A 19,493-nucleotide genomic window follows, 5' to 3' on the forward strand; every position below is an offset into this window, starting at 1 on the left:
TTCTTGTGGGTTTTCCAATCCTTTCCCTCCCTCTTGCGCCCTTCAGTGGAGTTTGAAACCTCGCACACGTGCGCGCCATCTATTTCCATTGGCTCAGCCGGCTGGGAAGGCTGCCTCGGTATTTCAGGAATGCGGTAGTCATGGTAACGTTCCCCTCTCCCTTCGCTCTTCTCCTGAGCCTGCGCTTCCTGTCTTGCTCCAATCGCAAGCACAGCCTTGGTCAGCTGGTCCATCGACTGCGGGCGGGGCGCGCGGGAAAGCTCATCGTTGACCGTTGGGGACAACCCCTCCTCAAACAACATCTGAATGGGTTCAGCGTCCAGATCCCACCCAAGCCGGTGGATTAACATCGCAAAGCGCAACCAGTACTCTCTAAAAAATTGGCTCCCCTGCTTGCACCCTATCAATTGCCGTCGAACCACATTTTGCTCCACTTCGCTTGAAAACATTGCATTCATTGCCTGAAAAAATTTCCTGACGTCTTTCAAGGTGGCATTTTGCGTTGCCATTAGGGGCCTGATCCATTCCCGCGCCCCATCCTCCAGATGCCCCACAATGTAGGCCACCCTCTCCCCATCATCCGCCAAGTCATCATGCTGCAGTTCCAAAGCGTACTCTATTTCCATTCGGAACGCGTTGTAGTCCTGGGGCTTCCCCCCAAACTTGTGCACCAGCCCCGGTACCTTCCTTGCGATGGGGGTGGGTCTGACCTTGGTATCCTGAGCCCTCCGTTCTTCCAGCCTCGCCATCAGCAGAGCCACATGCTGTTCTAAATCTCGGTTCGTCTTCACCAGATTCTGCACTCCAGCTGCTCGCTCCGTGGCGCCGGCTTCTCCGGTTTGACTCATTATGCTCCCCTGCCTGTCGCTGCGCACAAGCAACTTCAGGGACTGACGGATTGCTGTGATGGCTTTAGGGGTTGCTTGTGCGTAAGTTACCGCCGCTCTGGGCTAGGTTGCCTGGTTAAACCGTTTCTCGCTGGACAGCCATCCACTCCGTGGCTGTTCAGTCGCTGGCAGAATCCGTCAGTGGGCGTTTCTTGAACCTCTTCCAGCAAAGAAGTTCTTTGACGCCAAGTCGCCGCCTACTTTCCCTGCGCGGAAGTCTTATTACAAAAAGAGTGGAGGATGCAATCCTTCAAAAAATATTACGAAGGTCTGCAGTTTGAGGGTAAAAAGGTTGACATATTTCCGGAATAGAGGTGCAAGATCCTGACAACAGTCTTTAGAAAAAGTGATATAAAATACAAATGGGAATTTCCAGAAGGAATTTCCTTTACCTACAGAAAGAAAAGATACAGGCTGGTGACGGAGAGTCAGGCCCATGAATTTATGGAAAAACATGGCAGGGGCCCTGAGTTCAGAGATGGGACAAGAGATTCGAAAAGCCCCCTTGATCAGCAAAGGGAGGCCTTGAAACATCTGGAGGGAGCAGTAGGCGGAGAAACAGGTTTTTAAGCAAAAATGATAATGGCAAATCTTAAAGAACTGAGTTGAAATGTGAATGGATTGAATAAGGAAGCAAAAAGAAACAGGATTGAACATGTAATTCTTAAACAAATTGTAGATATAATTCATCTTCAAGAAACACACGTAGCAAAAAACCATTAAAGAGTTTGGTTAATAAAAAAACTAGGGATGGGTTTCATTTCAGCAGATAATGCAAAAAGACGTGGTGTAATAGTTTATATTAAGCCTGCACTTGAACCCAAAGTAATCCAAAAAGACGACAAAAGGAGAATTCTAATGGTACAAATTAAAGTCCAAGGAGAAAAGATATTATTGGTAGGAATATACGCACCAAATGAAAATAAATCAAAGTTCTTTCAAAAATTGGAAACAGATCTTCTGGAGTTTGTAGATGAGAAGATAATGGGAGACTTAAATGGGGTTTCTGTGCGCTGCTCTGGTTCGCCAGAAGTGGCTTAGTTATGCTGGTCACATGACCTGGAAGCTGCGGACAAACTCCAGCTCCTTGGCCTATAGAGTGAGATGAGCGCCGCAATCCCAGATTCATCTGCGACTGGACCTAACGGTCAGGGATACCTTTACCTTTAAATGGGGTACCATCATTAGAGATGGATAGAACAATTAGGAAAAAAGATACCAAAGAAGGTAGGCTACCCAAAACTTTTTTTGACATGACAGAGACATTGAAGCTAATAGATATCTGGAGAGTAAAACATTTGACTAACAGTTCACTTTCTTCTCTCATGTAGTACAGTGGTACCTCGGGTTACATACGCTTCAGGTTACAGACTCTGCTAACCCAGAAATAGTACCTCGGGTTAAGAACTTTGCTTCAGGATGAGAACAGAACTTGTGCGGTGGTGGCGCAGCGGCAGCGGGAAGCCCCATTAGCTAAAGTGGTGCTTCAGGTTAAGAACAGTTTCAGGTTAAGAACAGACCTCCAGAATGAATTAAGTACTTAACCCGAGGAACCACTGTAGTGCCCGACTGGATGCGGTTTGGATTTCAAAAGAATTAGAACTAAAAGTTCAAACAAATTGAAATAGATCCCAGAACATTGTCAGGGCTTCCTCTTTCTGGCTGTGGGAAATGGCTGACTCCCATACGATCGGATCCCAGCCATGCCGGTAATTCAGGGCTGATATGGGGGTAATTAGCCCTGGCATACTCCCCAGGGTGGGGGAGGATTGTCCCACAGACCCACAGATTGTCCGAGATTGTCAGCTTGCATCAAGGTGCAAGTGGCAGGACACTGGGTCCCAGAGCACAACACGGCTGGCACTCTCCGATGCCATTCTCATAGCCGGAAATATTTGCTTGATAAAATGATTGGATTTGGATGATAAACAGACTAGCCTGGACTGAAGAAGACTAAGGGAAAACCTCCAGAACTGTACAGTTCCTGGTGTTTAAGCTCGGACTTCAAAGAGGTTCTCATCATGGCGTGTGGATTACAGAGGTGTTTGGTATGTCTTTTTTCTCTTCTTAACATGTACAATTGGTTTTCAATTCTAAGCCTCATTAAGAAACTTAATTTTTTTAAAAGAGAGTACAGATAGACTTCTATTTATAATTATTTAACTCTGCAGCTTTACTTAGACTTGAAAGACTTGATAAAGATAAAAGAAGAAAGAATATAGTGTTTGTTAATATGACGCAGCACGGAAAAATGAGAATCTCTTCCTTTTCGAGAGAAGCAGGAAATATTTGCTGGCTGACTTTGTAATGCCTGGAGATAACATACTGTATAGTGCAGCTGTTTGCAGAAGTTTTTCATTATAAGTGAGAGAGAAGGCTGATGGATGTCTAGCAGCAGCCCCTCTAGGGCCCGGAGGGGGGGATTGTGTGGTCTCCGAGAGGCTGATTGATCGCCAAATGACTTATATCTGTGGAATACAGCTCATTTACATTGAATTATTGCAAACAGTATGCTCAACAATTTACAGTAATAACAGTGTGGACGCAACTATGTTATTAAATCTCAAACAAAAAGCTTGGACAACAGCCCGGATTGGAATGATTTAACAACTTGGGAGTTGCTTCATCATTAAACTTCAGACAATAGACTTGGACAACAGCCCGGATTGGAAAATTGGAATGGAGTCAGGGAAAGCTGCGCTGGAAAATAGGCAGTTGAAAAAATATATATACACAAATAAAGCTTTAATCGATGGACGAAAGGATATATGATTTCTGACATGACTGAGAATCTTAGAGCCAGGGACGGAGAACTTTAAAGCGTTAAGATCAGAAGGCAGAAAATATGAAAACAATGAGAAGAGGCAGGAACGAAGATTTGGAGATATGCTTCAGAGGTCCAGACTATGGGGAGCCTGGAAAAATTAATAATTACAATTTGGACTATAATTGGCTGTTTTTTAAATTTTAGTTTATTATTTTTAATTGGATTATGATTCGGATATGTTGATTGGCTGTTTTTATTGGAAAATCAATAAAAATGATTTTTTTAAAAAAAAAAAAGATCCCAGAACATTGTCGGATCATAATCCTATAATAATGGAAATCCAGAAAGAAAATCAATCCACTTTTAGATGGAGATTGAATGAAGAATTACTAGATGATAATATTCTTTTAGAAAAGCAAAAAATGTCCTGGGAGATTATTTTGAACTAAATCTTAATAATGGAACCAGGCTGCAAACGGTGTGGGATGCGAGCAAAGCAGTTATGAGGGGAGTGTTTATCCAACAAAATTCAATCAAGAAGAAGGCAAGAGAAAAGAAAAAGAAAGAAATTTTAGATGAAATATTAGGGCAAGAAAAAGAATTAATAAAAAAAAAACCTAATAAGGAGATAATTAAACAGGCACTTAAATGGTTACGAATTCAATATTCAATGGTGATCAATGACGAAATAAATTGAAAGAATTAAAAGGATGAAACCAAAGTATTTTGAACATGCCAACAAGCCAGGGAAATTATTGGCATGGCAAATGAGGAAAAGCGAGCCAAAAAACTACATAAATAAGATAAAACATAATGGCAAGATCACTGACAAACCAAGGGAAATAAGGGAAGCCTTTACTAAGTATTTTATAGACCTTTACAAAAAAGGAACTGAAAAGACCCTGATGGAAGAATATATAAAAAGTAGTAATCTCCCAAAAATAAAAGTAGAAATGCTAATATTAAATGCCGAAATTACATTGCAGAAAATATTTGAAGCAATAAATCAAGCAAAGACAGGTAAATCTCCAGGACCAGATGGAATATCAGCAAAATATTATAAAAAAATAAATGAACAGCTTGTGATTCCCCTAAAGGATATAATGAATGAGGTTTTAAAAACAGGGAAAGTCCTGGAAACGTGGAAAGAAGCCTATATAACATTAATACCAAAACAAGATTCAGATATAACATTAGTCAAAAATTATAGGCCTATCTCATTATTAAATAATGATTACAAACTGTTTGCATATATTCTTGCTAAAAAAAACTTGGGAAGAATATATACATCAAGATCAAGCAGGATTTCTTCCAGGTAGACAAATAAAAGATAATATTAGTAATGTTTTTAACATAATTGAATACTTGAAAGTATGAAATGAAAAGCAAGCAGCTCTGATGTTTATAGATGCAGAAAAAGCATTTGATAATGTTTATTGGGACTTCATGAAAAGAGTTCTTGAAGAAATGGAATTTGGAGCAAAATTTAATAAGGGAATACAAGCCATATATTCAGAACAGAATGCAAAATTAACTATTAATCAGGTGATAACAAACCAATGTAAAATACAGAAAGGAACTAGGCAAATGTCCGTTATCAATTCTTTTGTTCATTCTGGTCCTGGAGGTCTTGGCAAGGAATATCAAAGTAGACAAAGAAGTAGTAGGAATAAGAATAAAGAAAAGTGAACATAAATTGAAAGCCTTCGCGGACGATTTGGTTGTTATGGTTGAAGATCCAAAGAATTCTTTCCCTAGAGGAATAGAAAAAATCCAAAAGTTTGGACAGGTGGCAGGTTTTAAATTAAATAAAAGTAAAACTAAATTGTTAGTTAAAAATCTCAAAGAATTAGAAAAGCATTATCAGAATCTATTGATACAGAAACTACTAATCTTTAATATTACAATATTTGCTCAAATAATCTTTAAATTTCTTCCATCTTCATCTGCCATTCTTCCACAGTTGGTAGTTCTTGTGTTTTCCATTTTTTGGCTATTAAAATTTGTGCAGCAGCTTTGGCGTACAAAAATACCTTTACATCTTTCTTGGGCAGTTCAGAACCTAATATTCCAAGGAGAAAGGCCTCTGGTTTCTTTACAAATGTATATTTCATCATATTTTTTTTAATTCATTATAAATCTTTTCCCAGAAGTCTTACCTTGGGACAGGTCCACCACATGTGATAAAAAGTACCTTCTTTTGCTTTACATTTCCAGCGTAAATTATCACAGTTATGATAAATCTTAGCTAATTTAAGCGGGGTCAAGTACCACCTATACATCATTTTCATAATATTTTCCTTTAACATCGTACATGCAGTAAACTTAACCCCTTTCTTCCAAAGCCTCTCCCAATCTTCCATCATTATATTGTGTCCCACATCTTGTGCCCAATCAATCATAACCGATTTAACTTGTTCATCTTTTATGTGCCACTCCAATAACAAATTATACATTTTAGACATATTCTTAACATTAGTGTCTAACAACTCCGTTTCCAATTTGGTTTTTTCTGTTGCAAAACCATTTCTCTTATCAATCTTAAATAATTCAATCTTAAATAATCTCTTATCAATCTTAAATAATATTGAAGCCAATTCACATTATCCTTAATTTGTTCAAACAGTTTTAATTTAAATTAAATTAAATCCAAAGGGATATTATAGATGATAATACTAAATTACTGAAGAAGACGTATAGTATACTTTTGGAATGGGAAATTAAAGATGAGGAGGTTAAATTGGTAATGATTAAGTGGGCACAGGATATACAGTGGTACCTCGGGTTACATACGCTTCAGGTTACATACGCTTCAGGTTACACACTCCGCTAACCCAGAAATAGTGCTTCAGGTTAATAACTTTGCTTCAGGATAAGAACAGAAATTGTGCTCCTGCAGCGCGGCAGCAGTGGGAGGCCCCATTAGCTAAAGTGGTGCTTCAGGTTAAGAACAGTTTCAGGTTAAGAACGGACCTCCGGAACGAATTAAGTACTTAACCCGAGGTACCACTGTAGGTCATAACATACAATTTGAAGATTGGATAAGGCTTTGGAAAATGAATTTTAAATTTACGGTTTGTATATTGCTTAAAGAGAATATGAAGATGATGTACAGGTGGTATGTCACATCAAAAAAATTGACAAAAATGTATAAAACAGAACAAAAGAACTGTTGGAGATGTAAAGAAGGGGAAGGTACATTTTATCATATGTGGTGGGATTGTAAGATTATAAAGAAATTTTGGGAAATGCTTTATAATTGAAAATAATGTTTAAAGTAACGTTTGTTTTTAAAAAAAACAACCTTTTTTGCTAGGCATTCTAGAAAAAGATATTCCGAAAGTGAAACAGACATTATTCATGTATGCTACAACAGCAGCAAGAATTTTAATAGCGCAAAATTGGAAGACTGGAGAAAGATCATCAAAAGAACAATGGCAAGAAAAATGGATGAACTACACAGAGTTAGCAAAGTAAATGGACAAATTGCAAGAAAAGGACAAGAGTGACTTTGGAAAAGAATGGGAACCTTTTACAACATACTTACAGAAACAACAACAAAAATGGACTCAATGGCAGGATTTAAATGAACGTATACAACTTTAATTACAAAGAACAAGAAGACTTAACATATTGACAAAATAATATTATATATAAACAGCTGAATGTAACATTTTATGTAACAAACCAGAAATGGAAGTTGAGGGAAGTCAATGGGGGGGGGCACTGGAAAATGAATGTTATTGATATTGGATTTTGTTACGAGAAAAATAAAATTTATACACACACACACACAATTATTTTGCAGATTGTGAAAAATTCATTTATAATACTCATTAAAATATTCATTATTTGATTTCAGATTCATTAATCATTATAGTCTGTGATTTATAATAGTCAAATATAATAGTCTAAGTATTTCAGTAAATAAATACATTTTACTCATCTGCTTTATGCTCATTTTTTAGTTACACTGAGTGACGTGTGGGGTAAAATACTCATTTCTGGAGTTCGAAACTAAAAAAAACAGAAAGCTTAGATGTTATGTAAAATATTGACATAACAAGCTTTTGTTATTATTAAATTAACTTGCTTTTTTAAAAAATAAAGCCTCTGCGACAGACCATTGATAAGTTACAGCCGTTTCAATGCCTTGAAGTGAAAATGACATGGCGGCCATATTGATGACATCATATTTCATACCCCCACCACTGATATTTACTAAGACTGCCATATTTTGTTTGTATAGGTAGTAGGCTTTCCAAAAAACAACACCACCACAGCGCTTTTGGCATTTCTAGGGTAAATAAATCTGGTCTAGCTCTTGGTCTATGATGGTCTGTAGAATGATAACATGATTTGACTCATTGAATGTGCCTCATGTGGGGTACTTTTCTGCCTAATTCAGAAGCTGCAGCTGCAAAGGGGTTCGTGGGACACCTAGCTTTATAGGCATTAAAGCAGTGTTGAGATCAGCAGCTGTTGCTTGTTAGCTTGTGAGCGAAATTAAAAGTTTTTTTGTTGACATTGAAAGCAGTAAACAACCTGGGACTAGGATATCTAGCAGACCACCTTCCATGTTACAAATCAAGCTCAATTTTAAGATCTTTTGAAGAGACCCCACTGGTCAGTTCACAACCAACAAATTGATACTTGCTGACAATGTGGAAGTGGTCCTTTTCGGTGATAGCACCCACCTTCTGGAATCCCCTCCCTAGGTAATTCATGCGGTAGAGACAGTACTGACCTTTAATCAACTTTTTAAAACTTCGTTGACCCACACCTTCCTCAACTCTGAGTCTTAATATTTTTTCTTTTGTACACTGCTTGGATTTATTTGTGATATATTTTGTTTTATTTATTCCATAAAATTTATATACCACTTGATTGTAGAAAAAAGCTCAAAGTGGTTTACAAAAATTATCACTAAAATATTTACAACCATAATTTAAAACATAGATAACGTTAAAACCACAACAGAGTAGACTAAAACAAATTAAAACTCATACAAACTTTCTAAACATCTGGATAGGCTTGTCTAAATAAGAATGTATTCAGCTGTTTTTATCAGGAAATTTTATTGAATAAATGTTGTATTTTTATATAATTGTATTGAATACTCCAAGTGAACCCACTGAAATGGTCCGTTAATTTCAGTGGATCTGCTCTGGGCGGAACTTAGTTGGAAAAAACTCTTAGTTTCTATGTAAACCACTTGGATAGTGTTACTTTCTTATTTGCTTGTAATATTTTATACTACTTAATATTATAACATACATAGGTCTTGGCTGCCATCTGGAAAGTTTGAGTATTCATAGTGCTTACTAGTAATCAGGGCTTTTTTCCAGAAAAAGAGGCGCCAGAACTTGTTGACCTTTCTTTAGGGGAGGACCTTCGCCCACTTGCCCCACTGCCATGGCAAAAAACCCCCAAACTGTCATCTTAACGGCGCTGGCCTTCTCTGTTGCGCAGCCCCAAGCTCAGTGCCGGGGAATGGCACCACAACACTACAGGGGTGCTGGAACGCACCCAAGAGGTGTCGGTGCTCAATTCTGGTGAGTTCCGGCCGAAAGAGGTTTTTCCTGCTGAAAAAAAAGCCCTCCTAGTATTGTTACTCTGAATTGTTTTACTAATGAAATTGCAATTTGCATGGAATCAAGTTACACATTATGTAGTGGCATTAGTTGCATCACCTGAAGACCTCTGATTCAAAACTTTATTTCTAGGGAATGGTTCCTTTTGTCTTCGTGGGAACCAAGGACAGCATAATGAATGCCACAGTTCTTTTGGATTATCACCTCAACTATTTAAAGGTGAGGAAAGGGCATCATACTATGTTGCCTTTTGGGAAAGTGGAAAAGCTGGCTTTAAAGCAAAGCTTTAAAGTGGTTTTTCAGAGTTTATAAGTGAATTCAAATTCCATGGTTAAATTGTTCTGTTTTTTTCCTTTAACTCTTAACTGAATGCTGAGTGATTATCATATTTTTCTCAAACTGGTTTTAGAAGAAGTCAAACCTCTTCAAGATGCCTAGCTTACTCTTGGGCCCAGGGTTAAGATCTACCTGTGAGAGAGGACTTTCCTTTTTTGTTTGTTTGTTTATTCATTTTCCAATTTACACATTACATCTATACAACTCTTACCTTAATCTTACACAGACTTCCCAACTTATCTTCCATTGGTATCCTTGGTTTGCTACAACTCCTTACATTTTTTCTTTTCTCCTCTTGTCGTTTCCCTCTTATTTTCCTTTGTCTTGTCTACCGTTGCTCATACACTTATCCTACTTCCCAATTAAACTCGATGCCGCTCCCACTCGCCTCTTGTTTTCTTTTCCTCATAATTTCTTATTTTGGCCGTCAAGTCTGATAACTTGAGAAATTTTATTAACTTCTGCAAACATGGTTCCTTTGTCAGAACAATCATTTCTTTCCAATTTTTTGCATAAGTTATCCTTGTGGCCGAGGTTGCATATAGAAATAGGTTCCATAATTCCTTAGGCATATCTTCCCCAATTATTGCCAGCAAGAAGGCTTCTGGTCTTTTAGGGAAGGTGAATTTAAACATCTCTTTGAGTTCCTATCATTTTCCAATTTTTGTTGCATACTTACATTGCCACCACATATGATATAGAGAACCCTCTTTTTCTAAACTTTTCCAACATACATTGGATCCTCTCTTATTGGCATCAGATATCATCAATACACCATGTTAAAGATGTTCTCTGCATAGCAGGCTGAAAATTTTATCGTTCTGTTCCATATTTTTTCCCATGCTGAAAGTTCAATGTTATATCCGATATCTGGTGCCCAGTGTATCCTTGCCTCTTTCACAAATTCATCTTCTGTTTCCCATTCAAGTAGAGTTCTATACAGTCGTACCTCGGAAGTCGAACAGAATCCATTCTGGAAGTCCATTCAACTTCCAAAACGTTCAGAAACCAAAGTGTGGCTTCTGATTGGCTGCAGAAGCCCCATCGGATGTTCGGCTTCCAAAAGAACATTAGAAAATCAGAACACTCACTTTTGGTTTTCGATCGTTCAGGAGCCAGAATGTTTGACTCCCAAGGTATTCGGGAGTCAAAGTACAACTGTATACTTTCATTTTTATTTATTTTTTGTTATTTCCCCAATATTAATTTTATCAAATTCCGATCCACTTTCTACAAATCCTTTTTCTTTATCTCTTTTACAGATCTCGTTTCTTTGGAAGTATTGGAACCAGTCTGTGACTAGTCCCATCGCTTCTCTTTTTTAAAGTCTTTATATGTTCCCCAGTTTACCTCCATGTTCAACTTTTTTTTTACTGCAACCGCCTCCGTTGGAGATATCCAATGTGAGATCTTCCTTTCTAACATTTCTTTTTTTTTAATAAGATATTTATTAAGATTTTCCATTTTATACAAACAAATAAAAAAAGGAAAAAAATTAAAAAGAATTAAAAAGAAAAAATATTAAAAACACATAAATTTCATAACTTATTTTTCAATAACATATTTCCCTGACCTCCTCATGCCTCCCCTTCTTGTATTCCAGTTCAAATTGTTCATCCAGCAAATCCTTATCTCATAGCATTACAGCTAAAAGCCTTGTTTTCTATCCATCTTCTTAAATTATTGTAACTTATACTTTTACTTATATACAAAAAAAGAACTATTTTTTCATATTCTTTTATACCATTACAGCTGATAACCCCTTAATTTCAATCCAACATCACTCAATATTCCTTAATATTACAATATTTTTGCAAATAGTCTTTGAATTTCTTCCATTCTTCTTCTGCCGATTCTTCTCCCTGGTCACGGATTCTGCCAGTCAATTCTGCCAATCCCATAAAGTCAATCAACTTCGTCTGCCATTCTTCCAGAGTGGGTAGATCTTGCGTCTTCCAATACTTTGCGATGAGTATTCTTGCTGCTGTTGTAGCATACATAAAAAAAGTTCTATCCTTTTTTAACACCAATTGGCCGACCATGCCCAAGAGAAAGGCCTCTGGTTTCTTCACAAAGGTATATTTAAATACCTTTTTCAATTCATTATAAATCATTTCCCAGAAAGCCTTAATCCTAGGGCACGTCCACCAAAGGTGAAAAAATGTACCTTCATTTTCTTTACATTTCCAACATTTCTTCCTTTCTAACATTTCTCTGTGTTTTGCCCAAGCATTATACACACTCCTCCTGATCACACAGTTAAAAAACCCTTATTTACTTTGGTCTTCTCATAATACAAATAATGGTGCCATCCAAACCTTAGGTTAAATTTCTCCAGATCCAGAGTTCCTGTGTCCTTTAATTCCACCCACTCCTTCATCCACACTAATCATAGCCTCATAGTACAATCACACTCCTGTCTTCCACTGCCTCCCACAGTTTGGTCAAACTCATGTTTGTAGCTTCGAGAACACTGTCCAACCATCTCACCCTCTGTCGTCCCCTTCTCCTTGTGCCCTCAATCTTTCCCAGCATCAGGCTCTTTTCCAGGGAGTCTTCTCTTCTTATGAGGTGGCCAAAGTATTGGAGCCTCAGCTTCAGGATCTGTCCTTCCAGTGAGCACTCAGGGCTGATTTCCTTAAGACTTGATAGGTTTGATCTTCTTGCAGTCCATGGGACTCTCAAGAGTCTCCTCCAGCACCAGAATTCAAAAGCATCAATTCTTCAGCGATCAGCCTTCTTTATGGTCCAGCTCTCATTTCCATACATCACTACTGGGAAAACCATAGCTTTAACTATACGGACCTTTGTCGGCAAGGTAATTTCTCTGCTTTTTAAGATGTTGTCTAGTATTGTATTTAATCCTTGGCTTTTTGCCTTACCATATAAAGTTTGTTAAGTCCTTTTTCCATTGTTTAAAACAATGAGTGTTACTGATCACCGGCAATGATTGAAATAAAAAAATCATTTTTGGTAATATGTTCATCTTAATTGCCAATATTCTTCCCATCTTAGATAAATTCATGTGGTTCCATTTTTTCATATTCTTCCTTATTTCTGTCCATATTCTTTTAGAGTTATCTTAAATAAGGCTTAAATTGTTAGATGCAAGCCAGACTCGTAGATATTTTACTTTCTTCTCTTCGATTCCTGATGTGTCCCCCCCCAAATTCTCTTTTGCCTTCTTTTCCATGTTTTTGATGATCACCATTGTTTTTTCTTTATTAATATAGAATCCAGCAAGGTTTCCAAACAGTGTTATAATTTCAATTGTCTTCGGGATGCTTTTCAGAGGGTTTTCTAATGTCAAAACTACATCGTCCGCAAACGCTTTTAGTTTATAGTTCCTTTGGCCCACTCAAATCCCTATAATTTCATTATTTTCTCTAATTCTTCCAGCAAGAACTTCTAGGACTAAAATGAATAGCAGCGGTGATAACGGGCATCCCTGCCTTGTACCTTTTTGTATACTACGTTCTCCTGTTACACCGCCATTGATGTTTATGTTTGCCCCTTGTTTTTGATAGATTGCTTTAATTTCATTTACAAAATTTTCCCTAAATTCCATAATTTCTAGTATCATTTTTCTAAACATCCAGGAGATGTTATGAAATGCCTTTTCCACACCTTGAAAGAGCAGTGTGGCTTCTTTGTCATTTCTTTCCCCCATAAATTTAATTATTTTTATTGCATTTCTTACATTATTCCTTATTTGTCTGGCAGGTAAAAAGCCTGTTTGGTCTTCACGGATGAATGTCTTCAATATTTCTCTTAGCCTTTTAGCCAAGATTGCTGCATAGAGTTTATAATAATTATTTAATAGGGAGATTGGCCTAAAGTTTTTCTGGTGGTGTATGCCTTCTTTCCCTTGTAGAATTCCATTCATCACATCCTTCAATGGGGATATAATAGCTTCTTGAAATGTTTTGTAATACATAGGTGTAAGACCATCGGGACCAGGTGATTTGCCTATTTTCGCTCGTTTAATTGTCATGTCTATGTCTGCTATTGGAATTGGTTCATTAGATACTCTATTTGCTTGGGAGATTACATTTATTGAGATACCTATATATTGCCTCCTTGTTTTCTTCTACCTTTCTATACAGTTTGGTGTAATATTTTTGGAATTAATTTCTTATGTCCTTTGGATTAAATATTATTCTATCTTCTATTGTAATCTTATTTATAGTGTTTGGTTTCCTCCCCCTTTTGAGTTGCCATGCTAGGAGTTTCCCAGGTCTGTTTGCCGATTCAAATTGCTTATGTTTCAGCGCTTCAATATTTTGCTCAACTTCATTTCGCATTATCATGGCAAATTGTGCCTGGATGACTTTCAGTTGCCAAGTAATAGTGATATTTCCTGGTTTGTCCATCAATTTCTTTTCTTGAGTTAACATTTCTTTCATTTATTTTTGTTTCTCTTCCTCTCTTTTCTTCCTATAATATACATTCTGTTGGATAAAGAACCCCCTTACTACCACTTTACTACTGTCCTATACTGTTCCTTTGTTAATTTCATTATTTAAATTGAGCTCAAAATACTCTTTTAGTATTTCAGATTCTTTCCGAATTACTTCTTCCTTCCTTAGAAGGTTCTCATTTAATTTCCACCTATACAGTGTCTCCCCTTCACCTTTTAATGTCATTTTAATTGGGTTATGGTCAGATAGGGTTCTTGGAAGATTTTCTGTATTTTTTAATTCTAATTATAAGTTCTTTAGACAGCCAAATAATATCTTTTCCTGTATGGACCTTTTTTGGATTAGAATAATCTGTAACATCGCAGGGACGCGGGTGGCGCTGTGGGTAAAACCACAGTGCCTAGGGCTTGCCAATCGTATGGTCGCCGGTTCGAATCCCCACGGCGGGGTGAGCTCCCATCTTTCGGTCCCAGCTCCTGCCCACCTAGCAGTTCGAAAGCAGCCTTAAGTGCAAGTAGATAAATAGGTACCGCTTTATAGCGGGAAGGTAAACGGCGTTTCCGTGTGCTGCGCTGGTGCTGGCTCGCCAGAGCAGCTTCGTCACGCTGGCCACGTGACCCGGAAGTGTCTCCGGACAGCGCTGGCACCCAGCCTCTTAAGTGAGATGGGCGCACAACCCTAGAGTCGGACACGACTGGCCCGTACGGGCAGGGGTACCTTTACCTTTTTAATCTGTAACATCATGCTTTGTAGGGTTCTTATATCTCCACCCATCTATTAAGTCCATTAATTGGATCATTTCAAAGAAGATCTTTAGCAATTTCCCCTTTTTAGTTAGGCCTTGCTTGCCCGTTTTATCTTGTTCTGGTGAAATCATCCCATTGATGTCTCCCATTATGATTAGTTTGCCATTGTATATCTTAAACAGTTTCTCTTCTATTTTTTTAAATAGAAGTCCAGTTTGCTTTCATTTGGTGCATAAATTCCCACTAAGAGGATTTTCTCCCCATCCACTGTTATCTCTAACACCAATATTGTTCCTTCGCCATCCTTCGTTATAAATTTGGGTTCCAATCTGGGATTGACGTATATCACCACCCCTTGCTTTTTAACATTTTCCAAGGCAATGAACTCATTTTCTAATGCTTTATTTATTAGTAGTCTTCTATCTTCCTTTTTGGAAGGGACGTGGGTGGCACTGTGGGTTAAACCACAGAGCCTAGCACTTGCCGATCAGAAGGTCGGCGGTTCAGATCCTTGCGACGGGGTGAGCTCCCGTTGCTCGGTCCCTGCTCCTGCCAACCTAGCAGTTTGAAAGCACATCGAAGTGCAAGTAGATAAATAGGTACCGCTCCGGCGGGAAGGTAAACGGCGTTTCCATGCGCTGCTCTGGTTCGCCAGAAGCGGCTTAGTCATACTAGCCACATGACCCAGAAGCTGTACGCTGGCTCCCTCGCCCAATAAAGCGAGATGAGCGCCGCAACCCCAGAGTCGGGCATGACTGGACCTAATGGTCAGGGGTCCCTTTATCTTTATCTTCCTTTTTAGACTCAGTGTTTCTCCCACACACGAAATGACTCGGCAGTAAATTACTTCAGATTCATTAGTCCATAAACAAGCCTGGTTGGAGCTTAGCTATTTCAGCCCTCACTGGATGATTGAGTTGCCGGGACTAAACTCCTCCTCTTTCCTTTCCCTCAACACGAAAAACCCCACTTCCGCTTTTTCCCAGTTCCGCGCTTCTCAGCCATTCTCGTGAGCCTACGAGTTTGGGGTGATTCTACCCTTCCTAATTCTCCTTCTGTGTCATCCTCAGAGCTTGCCAGTGGATTGTTTGTGCTCTGCGTCTCCCTGTCTTTCTGTGTCTAAAGGTCAAATTCCTGTTGCTAACTGCTTCTCCCCACTCTCTTAGTAATTCCCCTCCTTCTTCTGTCTTGTCTGCCTCTTCTCCACTTGTCAGAACGTCTACTTCTCTGACATTTCTTTTTGATATGTGTTTGTTGTAAACATATTACATCTAACTTCTGCTTTAATAAGTAGTTTGCAATTTTATTTATTTTTGACTTCACATTTAAACCATTTACATTTCATTAGAAGTTTTAATTCATTTCTTATTTCTATTTCCTGCCTATTCCCATTCTTGTTCATCTTCTGCCTCTCCCAAGACCTTCCTATATCTTCTCAAGAATTCTTCTGCCTTAACAAATTCTGTAATTCTATACTGTTTTACTTTATAAGTGAAAATCAGTCCTTCTGGAAATTACCACCTATATGGGATTGCATTCATTTTTAATGCTTCCGTCAAAAGTTTATAATTCTACCTCTTATTTAACTGTCTGGTGGGAATCTCTTTCAGGATTATTATCCTCTGTCCTTTGTCCAAAAAGCACTTCAAAATAGCGAGTGTGTTTTTTCTGGATGGGGGTTAAAGATGAGGACTCCCCCCTTTTTAATGGGGGGTTTGCAACTTGCACTTGCACTCTTTTGTTGTCCGCTCACACTCACACAGGCACATAGTTCTATTCCCCCCACAATATTTCAGTTTTCCAATCTTTCCTCCACCTTGTCTAGTTTTACAGGTCATTTCCCCCTCACCCCAATTTTAAAATTTGCAGTTTGTAGGCTTTCTCCCCCCCCCCCCCGTCCACCAGATTTGCAAGTAGATTTTAAGTTACTCCTGTTACTCATGAGCAGCTGCTCTCCATGTAGCTTGTTAACAGTTCAGATAAGTCTCCTTCTAAATTTTCCTCTAGTTCCACCACTCTTTTATCCCCAGTTTTCCCCCTTTCCCTTTGAGCAGGGTTGTTTTTGAAAGGGATTCTGCTGCTGCTTAGTCTGCTTTGAGGCTTTCTGCCCCAGAGGGAATGTGGTTACCCTGCATCACCTCTCAACCTTCTCACGATTCCTTCCAGAGCTCTCCTGCCCTGTTGGGGTTCGCTGGGTTGTGTAGAGCCCCGATTACACTCCAGGGTTTCAGGGGACTCATGGAGCCCATGCTTCCCCCCTCCCACACCTGTGACAGCTCAATTTCACCTGGAGCGAACTCACCGAGCTGCAGGTTCCTTCACGTAGCAGACCGGAAGTGCTGGACTGTGCATTATTCTTTTTCTTTCTCTTTTTGTTCAGATTTTGTATTTTATTGTAATGTATTATGAAAAGTCATAATAAAATCATATATAAAAAGATACCTACCTTACTAAGTCATTTAATGAGATTGGTCAAAATGGCAACAACTTCCTGTAACTCATTTCTCTGTGTATAGGAAGTGGATCAACTACGTTTGGAGAGATTGCAAATAGATGAACAGCTTCGACAGATTGGGGCCACTTCTAGACCACCACAAAACCGCACAGACAAAGAAAAGGGATACATGACTGATGATGGCCCAGGTCTTGGAAAAGGTAGCCAACCCTACAGAAACAGAGGACATGGGAGGCGTGGACCAGGTTATGCTTCTGGTAGGTCACTTGGAATGTTCAAACTTCTCTCAACTCTGATTTGCTAATTTCTGGAATTCTTGTAAAGCTAACAGTAAATGAGGTTAAGCATGTCTAAAAATGTGAATGAGCTGCAGAGATTTAAACAAATGTGTATTTTGTAAATAATAACTGTGATACCTACTATGTTAGTTGCCAGGTTAATTTAGTTATCCACCAAGTCAGTGAAATACGATACAGACTAAACTTCTGTAAAGTTATAATCGTGGTAGCGTTACTAACATACAGTATTCCTTTTGAGTTGAAAGTAATGTTTCAAGTTCAAATACACTAGTTTCTCATCCAGTAAGAAGAGTGGGATTACTTGAAAAGAGATTACCTCTTCCATTATCCATACTTGGTTGGCAGAATTCTCATTTGTTGCTGTGTAACCAACTACAAACACACCAAAACTAGCTTTTATCTTAACCTAAAATTGTGATATTGTCAGGTGAAATGTATTGGTCAATGCCTACAAATTGTTATGAACATAGTTCTGTCTACACATGCTTACCAGATGAAAGCCACTTGAAGTAGTCTTAACAAGCCATTTTCCTGCAGGGAGGAGGGGATCCTTGGATGGGTTGTTCCTCCTGGTCACTCCACTGGGCAGGAATATGCAAATTAGAGCTGTTCTTACCTCACATTGGGAGGGCGACTTCTCTAGTTTCCTTCCTGCCTTGCAGGTTCAGGTGACAGAGCTCCTTTCTGTCATCTTATTCTGAGAAGATCTTTACTTAGAAAAAAATCTTGAAGAAAAACTGAGTAGAGAACAGAGAGGGAGATAGAGAGAAATGCCCAGTTAGCCAGAACATGATCGTGGTTGCTGGTGGAGGTGGCAGGGACCGCTGACCAGGATACTCTTAAGTCCTTGGAACCAGCAGTCAACAGAGAAAATATGACTATGGAGGGCAGTGGGGAACTTTGTGTTCTCCCGATTGATCATTGATGGAGTCACACTTCATCTGGAGTTCTACCAATGGATTTGACATGTGGTGGTACAAGGCTCAGGGATCTTTAGGTTTCTCTTCTTTGGGGTTTCATGAGGCTTCAGCCTTAGTCATTGACAGGGCATAGTTGCCTTTCTTTTATGCATTCTATGCATTCTTTTGCATTTGCTTAAGAAACTCCTGGTGGAAGCACCATTAGTAGAACATAGTTTCTTTTTTAATAATTATTTTATAATTATTAAAACCGTGATTAAAAGAAAAATAGAAAATAAGATGTTTTCATACCATATTAAATTCATATTTTGGGATTCCTCCGATCCCTTGACTTCCCTCCATTCCCTCCCCCAGTTCTTTTGTGTTATTTTATGTTATACATGTCCAGAGTTTTCTTACCTTTTAAATATTTCCAGTTTCAAACATTGTCCTTAATATTACAAGTGTTTTTTTAAAACTCTGCTGTTGTGTTAACTTCTTTACAATGCTTTTGTAAATATGCAACAAACATTTTTTCCATTTTTTAAAAATATTTGCCGTCCTCTTGATTTCTTAGTCTTCCAGTTAATTTGGCCGTTTCAGCATATTCCATTAATTTACGTTGCCAATCTTCTTTAGTTGGGACTCGTTCTTCTTTTCATTGTTGGGCTATCAATGTCCGTGCGGCTGTTGTTGCATACCTAAATAAACTTTTATATTCTTTCAGTATATCTGTTCCAATTATACCTATTAAAAACGCTTCTGGTTTTTTACCAAAGGTTATTTTAAACATTTTTTTCAATTCATTATAAATCATTTCCCGAAAGCTTTTTATGACTTTACATTGCTACCACATATGGTAAAATGTACCTTCTACCATTTTACACTTCCAACACTTATTATCTTTTGTTTTGTACATTTTTGATAGTTCAGCCTGTGTTAAATACCATCTATACATCATTTTCAAATAGTTCTCCTTAAGTCCCGTACATGCCGTGAATTTTATATCATTTCTCCATAATCTTTCCCAGTCTGTCATCTGTATATTATGGCCGTTTTATCATTACACATTTGACCTCTTCATCCTTT

At 38.3% G+C, this 19,493-nt stretch overlaps 1 protein-coding gene across 3 annotated transcripts in view; it reads left to right on the plus strand.

The window, feature by feature from the left end:
* The window catches only part of LOC310753830 (fragile X messenger ribonucleoprotein 1-like), a 181,572-nt gene that overhangs the window by 129,249 nt on the left and 32,830 nt on the right, over positions 1 to 19,493 (plus strand). For 2 of the 3 annotated variants that reach the window (XM_083595182.1, XM_083595181.1), the window contains 2 exons: positions 9,381 to 9,467; positions 17,268 to 17,463. In XM_083595182.1, the coding sequence (XP_083451308.1) occupies positions 9,381 to 9,467; positions 17,268 to 17,463 (283 nt within the window). The remainder of the gene's footprint in view (positions 1 to 9,380; positions 9,468 to 17,267; positions 17,464 to 19,493) is intronic. The other variant, XM_083595183.1, reaches the window with a different exon arrangement.

The sequence above is a fragment of the Podarcis filfolensis genome (assembly GCF_964270895.1).
Source record: "Podarcis filfolensis genome assembly, chromosome: W".
Taxonomy (NCBI): domain Eukaryota; kingdom Metazoa; phylum Chordata; class Lepidosauria; order Squamata; family Lacertidae; genus Podarcis; species Podarcis filfolensis.